The following is a 27,756-nucleotide window of genomic DNA, read 5'->3' on the forward strand; positions in this document are numbered from 1 at the left end:
CATATTCCTTTCCCTAAGGGTTTATAGTTCTAGTCAGGATTTAATAAAGAAATAAATTGATATGTCATTTATGGTGCTATTCCAGAATTTATTTGGTCAAGGCAGTAGAGTGGCGCAATTAGAGGACCGCAGAGAATTGTAAGGCTGGCAGAACTTGCAGAAAGGACAGGTTTGGCCATGAACATATATGAAAATTTTAAAATCAAAGCATTGCCGGAGTGGGAGTTATTGCTGGATCAAAAACCAGTGCGAGTCAATGAGGACGGGTGAAACAGGACTTGATGCAGGTTTGATTTGAATAAATCCTAATAAACTGACTTTCAAACACAGGCCATGATTTTACTCTGAGACACATGATTTCAATCATGAGAATTGCCTCACACAGTGAAAATAGAAAATGATAAGTAGGTAATGTTAACCTTGAATATAATATAATGACTAACACAGACTGGAGTTCAAGGCAATGAAATATTTCTGCCCCTGAAAGGCAAGCTTCAAATAAAATGGAAGATCTAAAAGCTGAGAGGTTTCCAATGTGGTAGTAATTATGGAAACCTGGCTATATCTTGGACAAAATCCGGAACTAAATGTAACTGGATTGTCCTGCCCATCCCTCCAACTTCAATTTTACAAAAAAAAATATAAAAAAATCAATATTAAACACTTGAAAAAGCTGCCTTCAAGCATTGTGAAATAAACTCAGATGTTTATCTGGACACAGTAATATTTTGGAGATATATACCAGATAAATGGGGACTATTTGAGGTCAAGCTACAATCAGATACTGGTTTTATTGACCAGTTGAGTTGGCAATTTCCAGTCATGAAGGCATCTGATCAGAGGTCAAGCTTTTGGTTTCTAACTCAGTTAAGAAAAAATAAATTGGAAATTGTCATTGTCTGCTGACAATCAAACTTTAAACTAAGTTGGGCAGTTTCAGGAAATTTTGTGGTTAAATAATGAATTTAGCTTAAGAACAGGGTTGGTATATTTTGTTTTGTTTATGTTACAAAATAGATTAAAATTCACTTCAAATTCACGAACCATTTGTAAAGTAAATCTGCCTGTCGATTTCCAATTGGTCTTGCCTCACTAAAATGTTCATCGGTCCACCATGCAAAAAAGGAAGCATGTAGCAACATATTTTAAATTACAACATCCAAATGAAACTTAACATGTTTTAATATGAGGTTATGCATTTTGGTGAGAAATAGAAGTGTCACCTACACAGAAGGAGGGATGGTGGTCTAGTGGTAATGTTACTAGACTATAATCCAGAGACTGAGCGCTGGGAACATGGGTTCAAACGTAGTGAGTCCAGATGCACAGCAATTTGATTAGCTTTTAACTGTCGATTTCCAGTTGGTCTTGCCTCACTAAAATGTTCATCAGTCCACCATCCAAAAATAGCATGTGGCAACATATTTTAAATTACGACATCCAAATGAAACTTAACATGTTTAAATATGAGGTTATGCATTTTGGTGAGAAATAGAAGTGTCACCTACACAGAAATGACCTTGTAAGGCACTCAGATCAATAAGGGATGAGCAATAAATGCTGGCTTTGCCAGTGATGCCCATATCCCATCAAATAATTTTAAAAAAGACAAAAAGTAAGTCAATATGGTAAACAGATCATTTAAACCAGCTGGTCAGCAAGCAATTTAAAATGCTTACAATGTATCAGGATCAATTCAAAAGTAATGAAGTTAAATTGATGTTGGTGAGGCTGCACTTGGAGTGCTGTGCAGCTCTGACCAATTATTTACAAGTGCGTTTGAACTGAAGATTATAGCTATTAGAAAAAACAGGTTGGCAATTTTTTCTTCAGAAAGTAGAAGACTTAGAGGAGAGATGACAGGATAGAAGTCTTTTAAAGTTACGTATGGGTTATTCAGGGTAAATGTGAACAAAATGTTTTTACGTGTGAAGAATCCGAAACTAGTGGTTGAATTTTCAGAGACCCAGGGAGCAGGGTCAGCCTTGAAAATACTGGTGCTTGGTGGCAATGTCAGTATGCAACTCTGGGGAGGGTGGATGGGGGCTGGGGTGATGGGACAGGAATCCCGCTCTCCTCCAATTCCTGCCAATGAAAATAGTTTAAAAAGCTCGATAAGACTTTTAAAGCATTTTAATCTTGATTTAGAAAGGGCCAGCTGTGTTATCCATATCTTCAGAAACTGACCAGCTTAAGAAAGGTGGGTACATATTGGAGAGCCAATCATGACTGCCCAGAGTATCACTCTGGCTCCCTAATAGAGTCACTGGAAGCAAAAGGAGACTAGTAAGGAGGTAGGCACCCTTGGCATTGCATGTGTGGAAGGAGAAATGGGCACTCTGCATCAAAGCTTTGAATGTGACCTGTGCTTCTCCTCCACACCCCCCCCCCCCACCACCACCACCACCACCACCACCACCACATTGTGGGGAACAAGGGTACCAAGGACAATTATTTGGCCACCTGCCCATAAGGAAGGCCAGCAATGGAAGCTCAACTCTCATATTTTGGGCCCAGTGATGATGAGGGACAATGCCCCCTGCAGGAAGAGCAGAAAAATAAGCATCAAGAGAACACAGGAGAAAAGGAGTTCAGAAACGCACAGGATTCACCACCAAAGGCAGCTACCTGATCAAGAACTAGTACAGCAGAGTCTATGATTTTCCAGGCAGATGATCATAAATTTTTGTGTTCCCAATGCCGACCTTGCATCGTGCAACTCTGTTTCGCCATGCCCTGTCAGTCATCATTAATCATTGTGGCCTTAAATTTTTTCACTTCCGGGTCTTTTCAAGGATTAGGTGCAGAGCACGCCTCAACTATTGGATTCCCCCAGGTGCAGGAATTTATTAATTGCACTTATGTGGCCATCAAAACACCCAATAACCAGTCAGTGAGATCCACCTACAGAAAGGACACGCACTCCCTCAACATCCAACTGTAACAAGAGCTTCCTTCATGATTTCTTCATCCTCAGCATGTCTAGACTGCCTCAGATCTTCACTTTCATCCCTGAAGTGTGAGGGTGGACCCTTGGGGACAAGGAAATATCTTGAGGAGATGACTACTGACAGGGGCACAGAAGCAATGCAACCAATGTCACCTGCTCAGCTGTGACATAACTATTCCCTTTGGTGAAGTGGAATGCTTTGGAACAAATTGCAAATCTTTCCCTCAGGACAACCAGCAGTGATGACTGCCATGAGATGCCAGTTAATCTTAGAAGAAGTGGTTGAGGCTAATCGATCAGATACTTTCAAAAAGGAAACCTGACACATTTGTGAGAGCAAAGAGAATGGAAAGATATGCTGAATGGCTGAGATAAGGTAGATGGAATGGGAAGAGCCTCAAGTGTAGTATAAACACCAGCACAGATTAATTGGAACAAATGACTTGCTTCTGTGGTGTGTATTCTCTGTAATTGTGTGACATGACCCTCACTTAATGCAACTGTATGGCCGGATATTGACGAAGTTGAGAAAAATTCTTGATCATAAGGATCTGCTTACAGGAGCAACAGGAGTCATCAAATCTGAAAAATTATCAAGTGGTAACTTAAAATTTGTAATTTCACTTTAATTTTGAATGGTTTAGGATAGACAGGTCCAGATTTGATCCATGGACTGAGCTGAATTAACTTACTTTAGCTAGGAAAGAGATGATTCGTTACAGTGTTAGATAAGGAAATAAAATCCCGTTTTTCTTTTGTTTTGCTCCTATTTATTGCTGACTGATGTCTGCTGTTCAATTCTGTTTTGTTAAATAGGATACTGCTTGGTTGTGATGTCCTGTCCCCTGTTTAAAAAAAAACCTGTTGACATACAATTTATAGGCTCATCCATGAAGAATACAGAAGTTGTTCAGACAAACTATAGAAAGTTGTATCAATAACCATACCCGGAATTAGCTATCAACCTCTGGAGAAAGGATTTTTTTTTGAAAATAAATTTGCCATGATAGGGTTTTACTGAGTATGCTTGGAAAGACAATTTGATAATTATACCAAAGTGTTTAAAAAAAAGTTTTCAGGTGTGGTGTAAGAAAAATTAAGATTTAGTTATTCAAACGAAGGTGGTTCTATAAATTAGCAGTGCATATTCGTTTGTTGCAATAGACAGAGAGTACATAGTGAGAAAAATATAATGTGGACTGGTTCTTATTAATGCAATTTTCGTAAAAAATGTAGTTTCAGTAGACAGCAAGAAAACTAATATTTTGAGATGTTGATTTAGATATGTGTTGTAGTGACAAGCCTGTACTCCCAAATAGATATGTTATCCAAAAGTCTGGGATCTTAATGATATGTTTCCCTAGCTAACCAAGAATCCATTAGTCTTTTTCTGGAATTGTTTTGGTGGAGTTATGTTGTCTCTGGAAAATGTGGGGATGGTTATCATCCAGCCTGACCTCTTCACACCCACGAAGAGAAGTACTAGTATGATATGGCAGATTCAGCACCTTATTTTTGGATGATGAAGTATCTAGTTGTTTTGTTTCAGTTGAACAGTTACCTTGACACTGAAAGTTTGATATTAGTTATCAACGGGAATGCATTTTTCTGCTCATAACTTCTATTGAGTGATTTCTTTTCCATACCCTGTCATATCTAATTTGTCTCTACCTCCACCCACTCCCTCAACATTTCTGCCTGTCATACAGTATTTCCCAGCTAAGTGGGTGGGCAGACAATCTGCTCCCAGGTCTCCGACAGTGATGGCCGTGAGCCAGCTGCAAAAGAGATGCATGTGAAATACCTAGATTACGTCAGCTTATATATTTTGTTTGTTGCCCAACCTTTAAAGAAAAATTTGTACTGTTTAAATGCTACGTTGCTCAGTTCCTTCCCTAGTGTTTTAGAGCACCAAGTTGCATTTGTGTTTCATTTGTCAAATTATAAACTCTTAACTGCTCCTTATTCATTACTTCTCAATGAGGTTTTTAAGCTGATTCCAAATTTGTTCAAATTAGTTTGCATGTCATAATTTTAATCATTATTTATTTTATCCTTGCAGCAATATTATTTGGCTAAACCATAATTGCAAATGATATCACAACGGTTGTAAAGTAACTGAATATTTGCTGTTTTTTATATCTTTAACTTATATCTTTAATATCTGCAAATAGAAACTGACTAAAAGCTACTTGCTAAGATGAAGAATTTTGGGTTTGTCTTATTTAATGTTTTATTCTGTTCGAGAACTCTGATTTTAAAATTGGAATTGGTGTTTTCACATTTATTAGAAAATGCCAATTCTACTCAGTCCATGATTTCCTGTAAAAGAAGCAGTATTTAAATGAAACAATATTGCTGTTCTGTGCCACATGATGCTAGATAAGCTTTTCTAGATTAAAAATGTTTTATTGCATATAACCTACAGTATATGGATATAGGTAAAATGATTTACCTAGTAGTGATCAATGTTTGGGAGTTGGGTGTGAAAGTGACATTTGTTATTGTTTCACATTTGTGTTCTGGGCAGATGGTTACATTTTATCAATTAGTTATAGTGAGATAAAGAGATGAGATTGGAGTTCCATCTGAAAGGCAAGTAAAAAGAGAGAGCTACCATTATATGAAATTTGACAGACATATGCCGTCCCAGGTTCAGGAGCACCTGAAACCGCCTTTTGGTACGGAGTAGGACTGGCAGAACAGTAGGAAATTTGAACACAGCTACAAGTTTTTCAACAGTGTTGCATCTTCAATTCCAGCCCTACTGCTGGAAAACATAAATTTTAGAAAGTAGGTGGATGAAGTAAATAAATTGCTATTGCCCTACTTTCAACTTGCCCCTGGGCTCTGTGGGACTCCCTGATATTGTGAAATATAGTAAGAAGTCTCACAACACCAGGTTAAAGTTAAGGTTTAACTCTAACTTGGTGTTGTGAGACTTCTTACTGTGTTTACCCCAGTCCAACGCCGGCATCTCCACATTGTGACTTAATGGCATATTTCACATTTCACTGGGTGCCCATGCTTTGAATCTTGAACCAGTAGGCCCCAGCAAAGAAATGGTGAATGCTAGGAGCACCCCACACTGTCACATTGCCATACCTGTAATGTCCCTGGGTACAACTCTGCCATCTGAGACATTGAAAATCTCAGGGAAACGTGAAATAGACAGTGAACCAAATCTTTGCAGCCAATGAAATGGATATTCATTTGGGATCAGAAAAATTTACTATTTATAGAGCTGAACTTTCAGGCCCACCAAGGGCAGGAATAGCAGCGAACAAAGCCTTAAAAGCTTTTGTGCCATCTGATGCCACTTTCCAGTTTGGAAATTTCCAGTTGACCTCCAGTTTCTTTAACTGACTTGGTTCTTTATTCGTTCATGGAATGCAACCATCGCTGCAAAGCCAGCATTTGTTGCCAGCCCTAATTGCCCTTAGCCCTGACTCCTGAACTGAACATTTCAACCATATTGTTCTTGGTCTGGTGTTGCATGTAGGCCAGACTGTGTAAGAACAGCAGATTTCCTTCCCCCAAGGACATTAGTGAACCAGATGGATCTTTATGACAATTGATGATAATTTCATAGTCGCCACTACTGAGATTAGCTTTATGTTCCAGATTTATTAATTTTATTCAGGTTCCACCAGCTGCTATGATGGGATTTGAACCCATGTCCCCAGAGCATTATCCTAGATCTCTGGAATACTAGTCCCAGGATAGTCCAACAAAAAGGGAAAAGACGGCTTAATATTTTGGGATCTTGGTTCTTTATTAATGTTTCAATATAATGCATTAATGAGCATAATGAGCAGTAATATTCAAATATGATCATGGAAATGGAATGTTTCATTCACTTGAGGCTCCAAATTTGCTGCAGTTTAAAACTCCTGATTCTAATTATATAAACATTGAATAGACGTATGTTTTTCACATATGCATAGTGTCCATTCTAATTTCAGCTAGGATATAAAGTTTAAAGATTGTCATCAAATGGACACAATAGGTTAGAAATTCTCTAAAGTATGATGTTCCATCATTTTTTTGAGATGGGATTGGTAGAAACTCTAGGAAATGGCTTATTGTGAGAGATCAGCAGAATGTCCTGACTGATGAATGATCATATTTGTGATTTATATCCGATGGCCTGCATTTTGGATTCATTTGATTCTAATTAATTTAATGTATTAACTAAACAAGGATTATTCTTGACTTGTATTGTTAACTGGCATGTTCTGTGTAATTAGATCTTGCAATTTAAACAAACACGTTGGAAATTAATTGGGGTGAATTGCACAGATTGCTGGTTGAAGAGCCAGAAGCTTTGAGATTAGATAAGGCTCCTGAAAAGTCTTCAGCCTATATGACCTTAGTTGAAAGTTAGTGACCTTTTTTTTGTGATCATATCAGCAGGAAAGCTGTAATTAATTTAAACTTTCAGATAAGATAGAGTGAAGATGATCAATTGAAAATTTAGCCGAGCACTCATTAACTAATTGCCTTGTACAAGATCTGCCTTTTATGGTACAAAATTCATCTCTGACCAGTCTAAAGCTATTTTCTGGTTTCACATTACTTGCACACTTGAACTGATGAGTATTTTAACAAAAACATAATTTGAATTGAGCACTAACATATGTAATGCATGCAATCAAATTATGCAGCAGTTGTGCTGAAAAATTGAACTTTTGGACACTAACTTGTTCTCTTTTGCATTGTAGCTCTTACAAACAGACTACAAATGTTTGTAAGAAGCAATTGTTAAAGCAATTTTATATCAGACTTGTTCAAATGTTGATTTGAATGAAATGCTATAAACAAACACACCATCTTGCTTGCTTTGGTTGAGTTTTGGCTCCCTGCAGTTGTTTCTTTTAAGATTCTAAACACTACACAGCCCTACAGTCTGAATATATACAATAGTGGTCTAAATCTTTGATAAAAGCAGATCTTATACAGTTTAGGCAAACTGAAACCTACTTAATGGTTAATTTTGCCGATTTAGGGTTGTTCAAGCTTGTATCTGTCATTTCAGGCCTGTGCTGAAAGCAGCTTCTCTGTTTCCATAGCATTATTTCAGACGCAACTCTGAGATTTGAAGTAACACAATGGGGATAATGTTTGGCATTGCTGGGTTTAGCCAGCAGGAATATTGGGATAGTAATTTTTAATGTTATACAACTAATTTGCTACACTTGTACCATAAGTGCTTTAGATATAACAAAATTGGTAGTAAGACAGAAACAAAAAGTTGATTCAAAACAATGAATGTTTAAATATTCAAATTTAAGTGATTTGAAATTTTGTAGTTTGTTTTATAGCCTCCTTAGCTGTGACTATATTTTTCTATACATTCTGCTAATGTTCTTATTGTAAATATTTCTATAAATGCATCTTTACATGTCATAAAATCCTTACAGTGCAGAAAAAGGCCATTCGATCCATCGAACCTGCACCGACAACAATCCTAGGCAGGCCCTATCCCCATAACCCCACTTTTACCCTGTTAATCTCTCTGACACTAAAGGTCAATTGAGCATGGCAAATTAACTAACCCAAACTGACCAACACTGGTCAAGTAGCATCTTGATTTTAAAATCCTGATGCCCTTCCCTATTTCTGTAGTCTCCTTAAGCCTCACAATCCTCCAAGAAAGCTGCTCTTATTTTGGCCTTTTGTGTATTCCCAGTAATAATTATTACCATTGGTGGCCATGCCATCAGTTGCCTAGGCCCCAAGCTCTGGAATTTCCTCCCTACGTCAGATTTATCATATTTAATGTTGCAATCTAATTTCTTGGATTCGGTTAGTCAACCGTCCACCTTCAAACCAAAATGGGCAATTTTGTGTCAGGAAACCATTCAGCCCCAACCTGCTTTTTTTTTTTAAGATTCAACCCTATATTTCTGTGAGTGACAGAAGGGGTGGTTTCCTTGGAGCTTTTCCCCCTGAACATGGTAATTTAAGTGGAAGTTGGGCAGAAACCCTTTTCCCAAAAGGTTTTCATTGTTAGCACAAGGCAGGTAGAGAACCTCCGAGGAAATTGACCCCTTTGAGATTTAACAGCAGTTCAATATTTTTCTTGAGAAATGCTCGTCTAAAAAAGAGCCAAGATCCGTGAAATAAACTGGCCACTGTCAAGTCTACAGTGAGCTTCTTATTGTGGCCTGAGACCAGCAATGTTTGCAGGTGGAGTTTCAACTCTGTGGGAACTGTCAGTTTTTTGATTATTTTTATTGACCTTTTTGAAAGTTGAACATGACTTTGTTCACTTGGCACTTTGTCAAAATGTAATCAATCTAGGTGGAGATATTATGGCTTCATTGGTTGGATGGTTGAATTTGAATCTGTCAATGAAATGACTCTTTACAGATGGCTTATGAGGCAATCTTCAGCTCTGTTTATGCAGTTTTTAAAAAGAGTATCTGATGTTCCTACACCCATTATCATATTGTAACAGTACCTGAATAATGGAACTATTTTCACATGCTTAAGGTTGCGAACCCTCCCAAATTCTCCTCAAATTTTCTGAAATGAAGGATTATGATTGAATTTCTGATGCAGATGGAGGATGAGAAAGTAGGGTCCCAAACCTGTGTCCTCTGTTTGAACAGAGGGGAGTATGATAGGATGAAAGCGGAATTGGCGAATGTAGATTGGGGGCGCAGATTGGTTGGTAGGACGGCTGAGGAAGAGTGGAGGATTTTTAAGGAGGTCTTTTTCGGTACTCAGCAGAAATATATTCCGATGGTAAAGAAGGACTGTAGGAGAAGGGACAACCAGCCGTGGTTATCGAAGGAAATAAAGGAGTATTAAATTAAAAGCTGATGCGTTCAGAGTGGCTAAAAATAGTGGGCGAATAGAAGATTGAGATAGATTTAAAAATCAACAAAGAATGACTAAGAAGGTGATAAAGAAAGGAAAGATAGAGTATGAAGCTAAACTAGCACTACATATAAAAAATGACAGTAAAAGTTTTTACAAATATATAAAGAAGAAGAGGCTGGCTAGAGTGAATGTTGGACCCTTGGAGGATGAGAGGGGGATTTAGCGGTGGGCGATGAGGAAATGGCTGAGGCTTTAAATAAGTTTTTTTGCCTCGATCTTCACGGAGGAGGACATGAATAGTTTGCCGGATATTAAAGATAGAAGGATGGTAGGAGATGAGGGTCTAAGTGCGATTACTATCACTAGAGAGTTAGTGCTTGATAGACTAATGGGACTGAAGGTGGACAAGTCCCCAGGACCAGATGGAATGCATCCCAGGGTTCTGAAAGAAATGGCAGAGGTGATAGTGGACGCCTTAGTAATTATTTACGAAAATTTGCTGGACTCCGGGGAAGTGCCAGAAGATTGGAAAACGGCTAATGTTACACTGCTGTTTAAAAAAGGTAGCAGACAAAAGGCAGGGAATTATAGGCTGGTTAGTTTAACATCTGTAATTGGAAAAATGCTAGAATCCATCATCAAAGAAGAAATAGCGAGGCACCTAGAAAAGAATGGTTTGATCGAGCAGACGCAGCACGGATTCGTTAAGGGGAAGTCGAGTTTGACGAATTTATTGGATTTCTATGAGGATGTGACTAGTGCGGTAGACAGAGGAGAACCGGTGGATGTGGTGTTTTTAGATTTCCAAAAGGCGTTTGATAAGGTGCCTCACAAAAGGATGCTACAGAAGGTTAGAGTGCATGGAGTTGGGGGTAAAGTGTTAGCGTGGATAGAGGACTGGCTGCCTAATAGGAAGCAAAGAGTTGGTATCAATGGGTATTATTCTGGTTAGCGACTAGTGGAGTGCCGCAGGGATCAGTGCTGGGGCCTCAACTGTTTACCATTTATATAGATGATCTGGAGGAGGGGGCTGAGTGGAAGGTGACGAAATTTGCTGATGATACGAAGATGAGTGGAAAAGCAAATTGCGTGGAGGGTGTGGAAAGTCTGCAGAGGGATCTGGATAGGCTGAGCGAGTGGGTGAGGACCTGGCAGATGGAGTATAATGTTAGCAAGTGTGAGGTTATCCACTTTGGCAGAAATAATAGTAGGAGGGACTATTATTTAAAAGGCAAAAAGCTGCAAAATGCTACGGTGCAGAGGGACCTGGGGGTCCTTGTGCACGAGTCGCAAAAACTCAGTCTGCAGGTGCAGCAGGTGATCAAGAAGGCGAATGGAATGTTGGCCTTTGTAGCGAGGGGGATAGAATATAAAAGCAGGGAGGTCTTGCTGCAACTGTACAGGGTACTGGTGAGGCCGCAGCTAGAGTACTGTGTGTAGTTTTGGTCGCCGCACTTGCGGAAGGATATATTGGCCTTGGAGGGAGTGCAGAGGAGGTTCACTAGGCTGATACCGGAGATGAGGGTGTTGGCCTATGAAGAGAGACTAACTAGACTGGGCCTGTACACGTTGGAGTTTAGAAGGATGAGGGGGGGATCTTAAAGAGACGTATAAGATAATGATGGGGATGGATAGGGTAGAGGTAGAGAGATTCTTCCCGCTTAGAAAGGATAGCAGGACAAGAGGACACAGCCTCAAGATTTGGGGGGGAGGCGCGGGCAGTTAAGATCGGAGCTGAGGAACTTCTTCACTCAAAGGGTGGTGAATCTCTGGAATTCTCTGCCCGTTGAAGTGGTGGAGGCTACCTTACTAAATATATTTAAGTCACGGGTAGATAGGTTTCTGATAGACAGGGGAATTAAAGATTATGGGGAGAAAGCGGGAGAGTGGAACTGATCCACCTCAGATCAGCCATGATCTTATTGAATGGTGGGGCAGGCTTGAAGGGCTAGATGGCCTACTCCTGCTCCTATTTCTTATGTTCTTATTAATTTCTTTGCTCCTTCTATGAGCAACTCGGCAGTGATAGTGAGTGGAATAGGAAGGAGAGTTTGCACTTTGTCATTCATAGTATGCACCACGTGCATAAGTACATAAGAATTAAGAACTGGAGTAAACCTTTTGAGGCTGCACTACCATTCAGTAAGATCTTGGATGATCTGCCTCAACTCTACTTTTCCACATTATCCTCGTATTCCTTAACTCCTAGCATTCCAAAAATCTTATCATTGTCTGTCTGGAATCTATTGATTGACAGATCACTGGGGTGAGAATTCCAGAGATCCTTGACACCTTCAGTAAAGGAATTTTTTCTCATTCTAATCCCTTACTCTGAGATTGTGACTCAGTTCTAGACTCCAATGAGCATGTTCCCTGTCAAACTTAAGAATTTTATATGTTCCAATGAGATCACTTTTCATCTATCTAAATTGTAAGGATTATAGGCCTAGTCCACTTACTTTGTTCTCAAGGTCGCTCATGCATCCTAGGAGTCGGTCTGGTGAACTTTCATTGCATTTTACCCAAGGCTAATCTATCCTTTTGTAGGTATGTGAATCAAAACTGTACATGTGTATTCCAGGTATGACCTCAACAAGGCCTTGTACTATTGTAGTGAGACTTATTCATTCTTAGCATTTATTACAAAAGGATTGGAGTATAACACACCATTTGCTTTCTTAGTTGCTTGCTGTACTGCATATTAACTTCCTGCGATTCATATAAAAGAATCCCAGGTCTCTCTACCAATATTTCTCACCCTCCCATCATTAAAAAAAAACTATTTACATCTTTTCATTTTTGAGTTGATAAATTCACATTAGCATACATAATATACACATACACATTATGTGTAATATATTATGTATAGATTTTCTTTCTTTCATGGGCTGAATTCCATGTTGCTGAAAATGAGGTGTTGGAAGTCGGAAATAAAAATAAATCACTCTGGAAATACTCAGCAGGTGGAATTTATTGGACTTGTTCCCCACCAGAGAGTGGGACCATTTGCAGGTTGGCATTCCAAACGATGAAGAAGAATGCTTGCTGAGGCTCTTGGACTGAGCCACGGCATTAGCATCCCACCTCCAGGCTCCCTGGCTGTTCAGGGTGTGTGAGAAGGATGATGCACCCATTTTGTCAAAGGAAGTATTTCAAATTAAAGGGACAATAAGGCCAGCATTTACTGTCCATCCCTAATTGCCCTTGAACTAAATGGCTTTCTATGCCACCTGAAGGGGCAGTTAAGAGTCAAAGAGTTACAATTAGGCCAAAACAGGTAAGGATGGTAGATTTCCTTCCGTAAAGGACGTTAGTGAAGCAGACAGCAACAATCAATGATCATTATTGTGGTCACCATTACTAAGATTAGCTTTGTGTTCCAGATTTATTAATCAAATTTAAATTCCACCGACTACTGTAGTTGGACTTAAACCCATGTCCCCAGGATATTATCCTGGACTTCAGAGTTACCTCTCTAGTGACATTGTCACTATGCCACCACCTCCTTCACTCCCACTGAGATTATATTCCATTGACCATATTCTTGCTCACTCATTTAACCAGTCTCTTCTATTTGCAATCTTAATACAGCTTACTTTTCCATCAAACTTTCTACTGTCTGCAGTTTGGATTCATTATACTCAGTCATCAATCCCATTGTTACAGATTTTAAATAGCTGAGGACCAAGCACTGCTGCTTGTGGTGTCTTGCTAGTTATACCTTCCCAAACTGAAAATGGCCTGTTTAATCCTACTCCCTCTGTTTTGTTCATTAACCAGTGCTGATATATTACCTCCAAATCTACAACCCAAATATTGAGTAATATCCTTTTTGTGTGGCACCTTATCAAATGCTTTTTTGAAGATACTTCTGCACTACATTTGTGGTTACCTCTTATTTAGCCAATCAGTGACAACCTCAAAAAACCCAAACAGATTTGTCCAACGATTTTTTTGTTTCATTAATCTGTGTTGACTCTGTATAATTCTATTACAATTCTCAAAGTGCATTGCCACCACAACAATAACAGATTCTAGCCCACCCACCATCCTCCAGTGTAACCAAAGCTTCAGAGTTGCAATTTCAATCCAAGGTCTGGTTAGTTCAATTACTTGGTGGGTGTTTTAACTATTATTCAGATTTGGTCATGGACTCGCTCTCTTGACGGAGCCAAAGGTTACTGATGTGCTGATTGGAATTTATTTTTTGAAAAGTTCAAGTTTGACTCCACACCCCACTGCAGTATTGTCCAAATATTTCTTTGGTTCAGAGCTGCAGTCAGTGGAAAGTTTTTGCCTAAATTGATGCTTTCTTTTCGCTCCAACCAAAACATGGTCTGGGCAGAAGGATTTGTTGGCATTAGGAAAGAAATAGAAAATAATTCCAGCTCAAAGGGCACACTCTCATTCTCTTGCTCTCTGTCCTGGGCACTCATCTGGGGATAAATTTAATCTAATTATCCTGCTGGGTAACAAATAGGATCAGATTGCCTGTTTTATACACTGCCAATAATACTCTTTGGAGTACTTTAAGAATGCTACAAAGATAGCAGTAGTGGCAAGGTGCACAGATGTGGGTCGTTGGGTGTTGAGGGATGGCTGATATCATGTTCTAGTTCTGAGGTGTGAACAGTTTGAGAACATGGCATCATTAATGGAGTTCATCCAGCTTGTTCTAGAGCAGGACCAAGATCGTACCAACCTCTAGTGGCTTCTCACAATCCTAAAGCTTCAAATAAGATATCTACTTCAAAAGCAAAATTCTGTGGGCATGGAGAATCTAGTACCTCTGAGTGGCATAACACTCCAGGTGCCAAGCCTGACCTTTTTCCCTCAAATCCCCACCTGAAGGGCCAAAGTTCACACTCATCCCATTGTCATCTAGCATCTAAGCACCCTCCCCAAATATTGGGCAGGATTTTCCAGATGCACTCGTCCCAAACCAGAAAATCCTGCCTGAGGGTTAACAGACCTTTCCATGGTCCACCCCCTCCGATTCCCATGGTGGGCAGAATGGCAAAATTCACCCCTTCTGTCCTTTCCACGAAGTCATTACAAGTGCTCACATCTCTTTGCATTCTCTCCTTGCAAGAGAAGAAAGAACTCTGATGAAGGGTTATCCAGGCTTGAAACGTTGGCTCTATTCTTTCTCCATAGATGCTGTCAGATCTGTTGAGATTTCCCAGCATTTTTTGTTTGTGCGTGAGAAGGGAAAACATGACTTGGCAAGGAGATGGTGTAGTGTAGCCTCCCACTAATGGACACCTTACTGACAATTAACAATGCGTGCTCTCTTGCTCCACTGAGAAGGAAATCTTATTTCAGGAGTTTTCAGATGTCAGAAGTGACCTACCATGAGAATTTGAACTTCCTGAGGCATTGGTGTTCAGATATGTCTGTCTGAAGACCCTATATTTGAGGCTTGATCTCAGTGTCCATCTCTTTGTCCTGTGAAGGGGCATGTGGCTGCAAAGAAGGCTGTTGTTAGTGGTATTGCTCCTGTTGGTGTCTTTGGTGGTGGTATTGCTTCTAATCTTGGCACTCAGAAACTCAATGTGGAACTACATAAGCAGATCCCAAACTGTAGTTGAAAGCTTGCACCAGGAAAGTGCAGCTGAAGGCGAGTATAGTGCTCCATAGTGTAACATAAACAGGGCCTAGTTTTATGACTGATAATTTAGGATATCCAATTTTAAAGAATTGAGCATATTAAAAATCAAACACAGTCAAACCTCAGGCAGGCCAGCTGTACAATACACAAACCTGTCTGGGCCTGACTCATCAACCTCCTATCAAAGGTCGTTGCACCCTACTGATACTTAGCAGGAGATCATTGCACCCCATTGAAATGCACCAGCCTATTGTTAGAAGCCCAGGTCAGGCCAGACTTTCTGTCACCAAGAGTTCCTGCAGTTGGCTTAATCTGATAATAGGTTACATGTAAGCAGCAGCAGGGAGGTGGACCCTAGTGTCCTGTCAGGCAGACATCAAGAAACCCACTGGGTATTTGAACCCCCTCCTGGGACCTCATTGGCTGGAAGCCAGAGAAGTTTCTGGAAAGGCAAGCAGGCAGGGAATGAAGGAACACACTTGCAGACACCGGCAGGGAAGACTGGCGAAGACTTGATGAAGGAGGCAACCCTTGACCATTCGGAAGACTGAGCAGAGAAGGCAGGAAGGACGGAAGAAGCTGCCATCGAGACTCACTGTGACGATAGGCCAGAGGGACTCAGGGAATTGAGCCTGCAGTTTTAACCAAACCATCTTTGCGGGTAGTATATCTGATTTTAGGGTATCCTCTTGTTTTATGTGGGTAATTTGAGGGTTAATAGTGTTAATAAACTTGTTGAACCTTTATTTGTGTTTGTCCTTTGTCCATCTTGCAAATAAGGGCACCGGGGTCAAACATTGGAATAAGTAAACTGGTTGAAAGAATCAGAGATTTTTAACATTTCAACAATAGATTAAGTGTTTTCCAAGAAGTTTACTATCACTCAATGAGTAGGGATAGCACTTCATAAGAGACATGCTTTCAACAACAGCCTCTCCCTAGGCTATGCTGGGAAATCCAGAGTCAAGGGTTAAAATAGTACTCAATGTGCCACTTAATTACTAGTAATTATTTAGCTGCAAACTGTTCAAGGCTTCTCAGCTTACCTTCAATTTCACTTCTGTGAAATCCCAAAGAGGGTGGGATGATGGGGGGAATCCCAATCCAATGTCACTTTTTAGAAGATATAACTCCATAGATGTAAATGTTTTTCCATGGTCTAGTAGAATACAATTATATTCATTCTGTTTATTCTCCATACTTCTTGATTGTTCAAACCATTTTATGTACACTATTAATCATTTCTCTGCATCAAGATCTGACAGTATTCAAATGTTTTTTGAATATTTAAACAGATACTTAGCTATTTGATTTTTAATTTTTGGATCTTAATTCGACAAAAGAAAGTTGTATTCATTGGGTCAATTCACCTTTGTCCTGCCTATACATCTGTTTCATTGCCTGAATTTACTGATCAACGTTGTTTTAGCATTGGTAATTTATTTGAAATAAATGGGTTACTGCTAGTGTTAAAATAAAGTCAACTGAGAAATCTGTGTTGTAGTATTTTTATTTTGCTTTATTTTTTGTTCACTTTAGTCATTGCGCAATTAAAAATGTGAAACATTTCAATTCTATCTTCATTCTTCCTTTCATTTTTTTTTCTCTACTCCCTCGCTCTTTTACTGTCCTGGCATCTTTTTGTTGGCAGCGTATTGTCAGGGCCGAGTTGGTAAATTACCCACATGATGCGAATCTATCACAGAGCTCTGCTCAATGCCGGAGTAAAGTGTGTGGCATACAATAATTCAGGTACTGCAGCAAAAACTTGAACCGGTCAATTTTTTACCTGTGTTGTGTAAAATAAAAGACAAAATGTAGCACATTTATACAGTTATTTTAAATATTACCTATAGATTTGATGTATATTCATCCCAATTCTGTATTGCAACTCTTGCATTCATATTGTGCCTTTAAAGAAATTAAAAACCCTAATGCGATTGTTATATTATAGTGGATCCCCTCCAGGTCTTTGCGTATTGAAACTTAACTCGTGCATAGTAAGCGACAGTTTATTAAACCTTGTACACTTATTTTTATGGGGGATTAAGTTAATTCTACTTTATTGCCTCACGGTTCAACAATACAATAATACATTATCTACTTCATTTGTAATTGAAAGTTTTACTGGTCTTGTATTAGCATACTTATCCTCTCTCTAATAAATCTATTTTGACTTGTATTTTATGCTGAATTTGCAGAATGATCCATAACATCTCTACTTTTTTTGTGACAGCGTGTAGTGAAGGCAGATATTGTGAATTACAGCCAGGAGCCTGTGGTGAGAACTGTGAACCCTCCTAGAAGTTCAATGTGTGCAGTTCAGTGATCCCGTCACATCCCCATATTAGTACATTTGGCAACCCTGCTTCGTTCACACAGGCCCATTCTTTCTCAGGAACTTCGTTTTGACAGCAACCATCTCGGCAACACAGTAAAAGACTTCACGGATTGACTGCATTACCGTATGCTGAGAAACAAGGCAGCCACTGTCGACTGCAGAGATCCAAGAGGTTGGACCACACATTTGAGTATGATTTTCAGAACTGAGTTATGAAAGAATATTCACCATTCTGTTTAAAATGATGGTGTAACTGCATTGGATATGTACTCATAACTATCAAAAGTCTAATTTATACAGCAGTGCATTTAAATGTAATTCAACATTTACAGAAATGTATTTTAACTGCAAATTCACTTAAAATAACAAAAGGTAACGTTTTATAGATCTAGAAAAACAAGTAACTTTTTATTGTAACTTTTTTTAACCAGAAATGTGGGCTGTGCAGAAGATTGCTGTGAGGACCTGAATCCTGCTAAAAAGTATTTACGAAAATAGAGTCAAGCCCATTAAAATTAATTTGGTTCATTGAAGCGCAGCCCTCTTGTGCATTTACTCTCCTGCATCATCCAAACGCTTGCTGAATGCCCTGAGTATTATTGCCTTTACTACTTGCCTGGTTGAATATTTCATGCATTAATCATTCTTTCGGTAAGACTTTTATCTGATTAAATTAGCTTTCAGCAATTTGAATTTAATATTCTCAGAGCCTCTTGTCAAATTCTGGGTGTGCTTTAGCTATACCATTTGATATTTTAGGCACTTTGGTGGGGTTCTCCTTAACCATTTTCTTTCCAGAATTTTTCATTTATTAAGTTTTTCTTTCTAGCCTTTTTCTTTTTAGACTTGGGGATCAGGCATGTTGCTGACCATTACATCCTCAACTGTGTGTTTGTGCGTGTGTCCCTTTTGTATGTACACATTTTGTGGCATGATCAGAATTAACTACAACATTATAAGTGTGATCTAAGATCATGCATTACAAAGCCCTAGGATTCCTAAAGACCTGTACTCAACTGATCTGTCAGTGTGTCTTAGTGTTATATTAGCATTTTTTAAATTGTGTGCTGTCTAGTCTTTGAAAGTCAAGACCACTTTTATTGCAAGATCTTTTTCTAAGGGTGCATTTATATGGCAGCGTTTACCTAACTGCAATGCTGAAGTTTCACTGTAAATCTGACATTTGGTCTAAGTATAACAGTTCCTGAAGGAAGCAGTATCACCTGCTTAGATTTGAAACCAAACGGAGTAAAATTTTGGTCCCTGGACATTTCTGAATCATCTTCATGTTAAAAGTTTATAATGCATGGAAGTTGTCAAGTTTCAGCAGCTGAGAAAGGAACCTCATGCAAATTTGTACATGATGTACTTAAAAATCACCTTTGTTTAACCTAAAGTGCACTACTTTAATTTGTCAATATTATATTTCATTTTTGCATTTTGCTGCGAATCTTCATTTACAGCCTCATTGATATTATCTTTTCTTTGGTTTAGACATTCATGTTCATTAAAATATATTAGCAGCAGGATCCAAGAATAGAATTGTGTCTCTGCCCAACACACTTTTCTTCCCTAGCTTAACACTATGGCCTTGAAATTCCTGGGGATCTCATCTGTGAAGATAAATGTGGCAGATCAGAACTTTCACTCACCCTACCCCAGGCAAAGATCCCACCATGAATCCTTGGGGTGGACTATTTGCTTTCTTGGGGCGGACAGTGGGATTTGCGCAGCCATTAGTCTATCCACTCAGCCTTTGTGTGATGGAGCAGTTCAGCAGGGCCAAAGAAAATATGTTTTCAGTTTCCTGTATGAATTACAGTAGTCTGCTAAAGGTTTGTGATGTTCAGTAGACTGGCTCTCGATTGACTTTGAGTCCTTCTGAATTTCCCAGGGAAGTCTTAGAATAGAACCTATTAGAATAATTTCCCCTATTTTACGTTATTATGGATGTTAAAGCAGACGCCTGTAGTTTCCTAAGTCAGTACTGTCTACATTTTTTGTTTCATTTCCCACTCTCCCTTCTACTGATAATGGAACTGATCTGTAACTGAGTTTATATTGACCTTATTTGAATTTAATCTGAAGAGAAGTCATGGTGGATTCTGTTAACTCTGGCAGCATTTGCACAGAGAGGAACAGTGTTGAGTTTTTTCAGCACTCTTTGCTTCAATCTTTTTACATTCACAATCTGTATGAATTTGCATCTTTGCATTCTGTGAAAGCAATCACATTTCTAGTTGTAGTTCAGCAAAGCACTATGCACAGATGAAAGTCTTGCAGCATTAACTCCATGTTTTATAAATAGTGTCTGTGTATGTCATGGTTTAATACAACAATGAGAAATGCACATTTCTTGTTCAGTTTTAATATGATCGTCCTCACTAACACCCCAACCAGGGTACTAGATGAGTTCAGCTCACAAAGGCACATTAATTAAATTATAAAATAAATTGTCTGCAATCCTCTGCAAACTTCACAGTTCTTGTAAATAACTCATTGATGTATCAATGGTAGTTAACTAGATGCACAATACTTGCAATATGAATGAAGGCTCAATTGTTTAAAAGCATTTCTGATATTTTAAAATGATTTTTTTTGTCATGTATTGCATAAAGGTAATTAGAGTTATGTTGCAGTTTTTTTCCAGACTTTCTAAGCAGATCGTTCTGCTTAATGCACAGTATAAAGTAGAATATGAGCTGCTTAAAGTATTGTTGGGCTGATGTTGTAACTGTGATATAATTGTTTGTGAGTGTTGTAAATTTTATCCAAGTTTCATTTGTATGTGGATATATGGGAATACAAATGTTTTACTGCTCTTTTAGAATGTATATCTGCTTATGAAAATACAATCAGAGATTTACAGAAGTTGGTCTTGTTTGATTCATTGAATATTCATGAACACAAATTATGACAAATAGCCTGATGTTAACTGAAAGTATTTCGGTTTCACTTTTCACATTGGTACTTCTAAATATTCATGCGCAAGTAATGCATGTTTTAATTTTGTGTTTTTGACACCAGCCAATTTAACAATTTCGTAAACAAATGTATAAAGGAAAATTATACTTCTATGTTTCTCCCCAAAAAAGTATTTTTTACTCCAGGTTTGTATGGACAATTTATGGACTAAGTGGTGATAAGTTATACTTGTAAATTCATGAATGAATTGCATCACACGTCATTTGACCTTGTTGCTTTTGTGAAGCTCTGACTGAATGTTCATAAGGCCGTTTGACCATGGTGGACATTACTGCTGAGCCTCATTTGGGAGAGGAATTTTTATAACATAAGAACATAAGAAATAGGAGCAGGAGTAGGCCATCTGGCCCTTCGAGCCTGCCCCGCCAGTCAATAAGATCATGGCTAATCTGTCGTGCCTCAGTTCCACATTCCCGCCCTCTCCCCATAACCCTTAATCCCCTCTCTTATCAGAAACCCATCAACCCGCGTCTTAAAAATATTTAGCGAGGTAGCCTCCACCACTTCAACGGGCAGAGAATTCCAGAGATTCACCACCCTTTGAGTGAAGAAGTTCTTCCTCAACTCCGTTCTAAACCGCCCCCCCCCCTTTATCTTGAGGCTGTGCCCCGTAGTCCTACTGTCCTTTGAGTGGGAAGAGTCTTTCCACCTCTATCCTATCCATCCCATTCATCATCTTATACGTCTCAATGAGATCTCCCCTCATTCTTCTAAACTCTAACGAGTACAAGCCTAGTTTATTCAGCCTCTCCTCATAGCTCAACCCCATCAACTCCGGCATCAGCCTAGTAAACCTCCTCTGCACTCCCTCCAAGGCCAAAATATCCTTGCGTAAGTACGGCGCCCAAAACTGCACACAGTACTCCAGCTGCGGCCTTACCAATGCCCTATATAGCTGCAGCAAGACCTCCCTACTTTTATATTCAATCCCCCTCGCTATGAAGGCCAGCATCCCATTCGCCTTCCTGACCACCTGCTGCACCTGCAAGCTGGGTTTTTGCGACTCATGCACAAGGACCCTGAGGTCCCTCTGCACCGTCGCCTGCTGCAGTTTTTCTCCACGTAAGTAATAATCCTTCCTACCATTATTCCTACCAAAGTGGACCACCTCGCACTTGCCAACATTAAATTCCATTTACCAGTTCCTGGCCCATTCGCCCAGCCTACCTAGATCCTTTCTGCAGACTCTCCACACCTCCGCACAATTTGCCATTCCTCCAATCTTGGTGTCATCAGCAAATTTCGACACCATACACTCAGTTCCCTCCTCCAGATCATCTATATAAATGGTAAATAGCTGAGGCCCCAGCACCGACCCCTGGGGCACTCCACTAGTCACCAACCGCCAATCCGAATAGCACCCATTGACCCCCACTCTCTGCCTCCTATTTGACAACCAATCCTCTATCCACGCTAACACCCTACCCCCAACTCCATGCCCCCTGACCTTCTGCAATAACCTCTTGTGAGGTACCTTGTCAAACGCCTTCTGAAAAGCAAGAAAGACCACATCCACCGGCTCTCCTCTATCCACCGCCCTAGACATATCCTCATAGAACTCCAGTAAATTCGTCAGACACGACTTCCCCTTAACGAAACCGTGCTGCGTCTGCTCTACCAAGCAATTCCCCTCAAGATGCCTCGCTATTTCCTCCTTGATGACGGATTCTAACATTTTACCTACAACAGACGTTAAACTAACCGGCTTATAATTCCCCGCCTTTTGCCTGGCACCCTTCTTAAACAACGGCGTAACATTAGCCGCTTTCCAATCTTCCGGCACTTCCCCGGAATCCAGCGACGTCTGGAAAATAACCACCAAGGCATCCACTATAACCTCCGCCATTTCTTTCAGAACCCTCGGATGCATTCCATCTGGTCCTGGGGACTTGTCCACAATCAGCCCCTCCAGTCTGTCGAGCACCGCCTCGCTAGTAACAGTAATGTCATCGAGACCCTCCAGTCCTACCACCTTTCCATCTCTAACAAGGATGGTTTTTCATCCTTCAGAAGAAAAGTCATGGGGCAAATTTTCATACTCCCAGAAGGCGGACTCGGGGGGCCTAGCACTTTCCTGACTCCCAAGTATTGTTGGGCTGATGTTGTAACTGCGATATAATTGGCCTTTATAGCGAGGGGGATAGAACATAAAAGCAAGGAGGTCTTGCTGCAACTGTACAGGGCACTGGTGAGACCGCAACTGGAGTATTGTGCAGTTTTGGTTGCCGCATTTGCGAAAGGATATATTGGCCTTGGAGGGAGTGCAGAGAAGGTTCACTAGGCTAATACCGGAGATGAGGGGGTTAGCCTGTGAGGAGAGATTGAATAGACTGGGTCTGCACTCGTTGGAGTTTAGAAGGCTGAGGGGGGGATCTTAGAGAGACATATAAGATAATGAAGGGGCTAGATAGGGTAGAGGTAGAGAGATTCTTCCCACTTAGAAAGGATAGCAGAACTAGAGGGCACAGCCTCAAAATAAGGTTGGGGGGGCGGGGGGAGTTGAGGAGGAACTTCTTCACTCAAAGGGTGGTGAGTCTCTGGAATTCTCTGCCCATTTAAGTGGCAGAGGCTACCTCGCTGAATATATTTAAGTCACGGGTAGATAGGTTTCTGATAGACAAGGGAATTAAGGGTTATGGGGAGAAATTGGGAAAGTGGAACTGATGCACTTCAGATCAGCCATGATCTTATTGAATGGTGGGGCAGGCTCGAAGGACTAGGTGGCCAACTCCTGCTCCTACTTCTTACGTTTTCATCACTTAACTTCTGGGCAGAAAAGCCATCCTTGACCTTTCCCATCCTGGATTTATTTGAGGCCATCAAGTGGCCGTGTAAGGGATCTCATCCCTCTACTGCTAGCATTAAACCTTGTGGCCTGATGGAGAGGTTCCCCAATGGAGAGACCAGCCAGTGACAAGGACTGTCCATGTGTGAAGCCCTTTAAACTAACCTGCACTCCCACTCTGCACCATTACCTCCTGCGTCACCTACCTTTCTTTCAAAGCTCAAGTGATGATCTTCAGCCTGAGTCTACTACAATACAGGCTGTGGCCAGCTGGATATCAGCCCTAAAGATGCTAAAGACCTTGTCATCAACTAGATTATTTTCTGATTGACATATAATTGAGGTGAGGAGGCCAGAATGGCCTCAATGTGGTTGCCACTGGCTCTCCAGCCAGTGGAAAGTCCTGTCACTGGACTATCAGATTCCACCCACACTGTGTTTATACTGTCATTCCTGGGTTTGTGTGAAAAGATTTTTTTTAAGCAAAGTTGCAGTGTAATGAGTAAGAGAGGCCCCGCACAAATTCACCCCATTGGTGCATATTCTCCATCAAGGTTACGAAATAATAATTAGGAGCCATAAATATTGCAGGTCTTTCCTCTTTTTGAGGAGCAACATTTTAAGCGTATATCCCTGCAGCTTGTTAGTAAATTATGAAAGATTTATACATGGTAGAGATACTAGGAAAAGCTGGCTGCTTTAGAAAAGATTGTCATGAATTTCCAGCTTTGAGATCAAAGAAACAAGGTGGAAATTCAAGACAAAATTTCAGTCCGTTCAGCACATTGTCCAGTTTTTAAGTTGAATTTTACACTGAAATGTCCATTCCAGAGATGACTGTCAGTTGGTCATAAATTATGTTAACTTTAAAGCCCAATTACATAATTTGGGTATCAAGGCAGTTCTTCAGCTGTTTGCTAGTTTAGACTTCAATAACAAAATAAAATGAGCATCTAGGTTTGCCATGCTGTCCGGTTCCAGAAGAGGGTTTTAGGAGTCTTTCCATTAAAATTTGTGACAGTCTGTTATGGCAAATTTTGAACCTATTTCCTTGTTTAATTTTATGTTTGTTTCTTTCCTGTTTCTCCTTAGCTGATCAGAAGATTTTGTTGTGCTTCCCAGAGGGGGATATCCTATTCCACTTAACTGTAGAAAAAGAGGAATGTGAGCAAGGATTAGCTGTAGGCCACATATGCCAGCATAGGGGTGGATGTTCCCTTCCTTGAAGAATATTAGTAAATCAGTTAGTTTTTGCAGGAATCCAGAAGCTTTCGTTGTCATTTATTTTCCTGATGCTGAACTGTCATTTACTCAATAAATTGAATTTGATTTTAATGTTTGTTATGGCAGAATTTGAACTCCCACCCTCAAACTTGCAACATTTCACTGGATTCATAGAATCCTACAGTACAGAAGGAGGCCATTCAGCCCTTTGAGTCTGTACTGACCACAATCCCACCCAGACCCTATTCCTATAACCCCACGTATTTACCCTGGTAATCCCCTGACATTCGGGTCAATTTAGCATGGCTAATCCACCTAACCTGCACAACTTGGATTGTGAGAGGAAATCGGAGCACCCAGAGGAAACCCACACACACATAGGGAGAATGTGCAAACTCCACACAGACAGTGAACTGAGGCCAGAATTGAACCTGATGTTGTGAGGCAGCAGTGCTAATTCCTGTGCCACCACGCCCCTCTGTCTTGGTCTGCGTGCTTTCAGCAGTGAAAGACATGCTTTAAGTTTAGAGTTTGGAAAGCTGGATGTTTAGATATATGTTTAGATGGGTATTTTTGGATAGTTATGGTTAAGGGCATCAAAATGTACAAGTAATGTGGTCAAAAGGAACTAGGGGCCACTCATTTAAACCAGGAAAGCAGGGAGTGAAGTTTGAAGTGTTCACAGATTCCACAGATAGCAGTGAGGAATGGCTCTGTACTCATTCAAGGGGGCATTGACGATATTTTGTAAAGCAATATGACTACTGCAGAACATAAGAACATAAGAAATAGGAGCAGGAGTAGGCCATCTAGCCCTTTGAGCCTGCCCCGCCATTCAATAAGATCATGGCTGATCTGAAGTGGATCAGTTCCACTTTCCCGCTTTCTCCCCGTAACACTTAATTCCTTTGTCTGTCAAAAACCTATCTACCCGTGACTTAAATATATTTAGTAAGGTAGCCTCCACCACTTCAACGGGCAGAGAATTCCAGAGATTCACACCCTTTGAGCGAAGAAGTTCCTCCTCAACTCCGTTCTAAACTGCCCCCCCCCCCCCACCCCCCCTTATCTTGAGGCTGTGCCCTCTAGTCCTGCTATCCTTTCTGAGCTGGAAGAATCTCTCTACCTCTACCCTATCCATCCCCATCATTATCTTATACGTCTCTTTAAGATCCCCCCCTCATCCTTCTAAACTCCAACGATTACAGACCCAGTCAATTTAGTCTCTCTTCATAGTCCAACCCCCTCATCTCCAGTATCAGCCTAGTGAACCTCCTCTGCACTCCCTCCAAGGCCAAAATATCCTTGCGCAAGTGCGGCGACCAAAACTGCACACAGTACTCCAGCTGTGGCCTCACCAGTGCCCTGTACAGTTGCAGCAAGACCTCCCTGCTTTTATATTCTATCCCCCTCGCTATAAAGGCCTGCATTCCATTTGCCTTCTTGATCACCTGCTGCACCTGCAGACTGGGTTTTAGCGGCTCATGCACAAGGACCCCCAGGTCCCTCTGCACCGTAGCACGCTGCAGCTTTTCGCCCTTTAAATAGTAATCCCTCCTACTATTATTTCTGCCAAAGTGGATAACCTCACATTTGCTAACATCGTACTCCATCTGCCAGGTCCTCGCCCACTCACTCAGCCTATCCAGATCCCTCTGCAGACTTTCCACACCCTCCGCCCAATTTGCTTTTCCACTCATCTTTGTGTCATCAGCAAATTTTGTTACCCTACACACAGCCCCCTCCTCCAGATCATCTATATAAATGGTAAATAGCTGAGGCCCCAGCACCGATCCCTGCGGCACTCCACTAGTCACCAACCGCCAATCAGAATAGCATCCATTGATACCAACTCTTTGCCTCCTATTAGACAACCAATCCTCTATCCATGCTAACACCTTACCCCCAACTCCATGCCCCCTAACCTTCTGAAGCAACCTTTTGTGCGGCACCTTATCAAACGCCTTTTGAAAATCGAGGAACACCACATCCACCAGTTCCTCTCTGTCTACCACACTAGTCACATCCTTAGAAATCCAATAAATTCATCAAACATGACTTCCCCTTAACGAAACATGCTGCGTCTGCTCTATCAAACCATACCTTTCCAGGTGCCTCGCTATTTCTTCTTTGATGACGGATTCAAGCATTTTTCCAACTACAGACGTTAAACTAACCGGCCTATAATTCCCTGCCTTTTGTCTGCTACCTTTTTTAAACAGCAGCATAACATTAGCTGGTTTCCAAGAAGAAAAAGAAGATGGAGTTTTCAAACACGTTTGGAATCTGTCTCAGCTTGTCTGATTGTCTTTGAGAATTGATAGTACTTTTTTGACACAAGGTTCCTAAATTGGACACAGGACTCTGTCTTTGCCTTACCCAGTTGGGAAAAAAAGGGTCTGAACATGGAGATGAGTCCAAAAAGGAATGGGATGAGCACATTTGAACTTAATGAAGTTTCCATACTCTAGCTGAATAACACAACCTGTATTGTCACATAATAAGACTTGAAACATTGGCTTTGCTTTATCTTCACGGATGCAGTCGGACCTGCTGAATTTTTCTGGCATTTTCTGCTTTTGTTGCATATTTTTGTATTATTACATTATAGTAGCATCCTTTCAACTCTTTGAAGGGTGTGCCCTGGAGTAGCAAACGATCACCTTCCTTAACAACCGTTGCGAGCTTGTAAACACAATCTTAAAATGTTCTTCTGACCACAGGTTTGACCTTCTACCTTCACTCTTTCTATTCTAGCTTTTTGATCTAGTCAGCCATTTTGTTTTTGTTACCCACAGATCATTTGCAAGGGTTTAATATATATATGAAAAAATATTGTCAGCCTCATTTAGCCCCCAAAGATGATGACTTAGCTTCAAAATGGGCCTATATGTTAAATTTATTCATCATTTCTTAATGGGAAAGTAACACGATTGTGGGCCTGTGCAACAACCCCACCCCGCCAACATGCTTTTGTTGACAGGCCAAATTTGAGCTGGGAATCTCCTACATTGTGCAAATAAAATTGA

At 40.4% G+C, this 27,756-nt stretch overlaps 1 protein-coding gene across 2 annotated transcripts in view; it reads left to right on the top strand.

Annotated features, from left to right (window-relative positions):
* Positions 1–20,961, top strand: part of rab28 (RAB28, member RAS oncogene family) — a 145,409-nt gene extending 124,448 nt beyond the window's left edge. Inside the window, exons 7-8 of one of the 2 annotated variants that reach the window (XM_080190042.1) lie at positions 17,044–17,144; positions 17,629–17,726. In XM_080190042.1, the coding sequence (XP_080046168.1) occupies positions 17,044–17,139 (96 nt within the window). In that variant the 3' untranslated portion in view covers positions 17,140–17,144; positions 17,629–17,726. Of the gene's footprint in view, positions 1–17,043; positions 17,145–17,628 lie in introns of both variants that reach the window. The other variant, XM_080190052.1, reaches the window with a different exon arrangement.
* Positions 20,962–27,756: the final 6,795 nt, after the last annotated feature.

The sequence above is a fragment of the Carcharhinus amblyrhynchos genome, chromosome 1 (genome assembly GCF_965287045.1).
Source record: "Carcharhinus amblyrhynchos chromosome 1, sCarAmb.v2.hapA, whole genome shotgun sequence".
Lineage (NCBI taxonomy): Eukaryota > Metazoa > Chordata > Chondrichthyes > Carcharhiniformes > Carcharhinidae > Carcharhinus > Carcharhinus amblyrhynchos.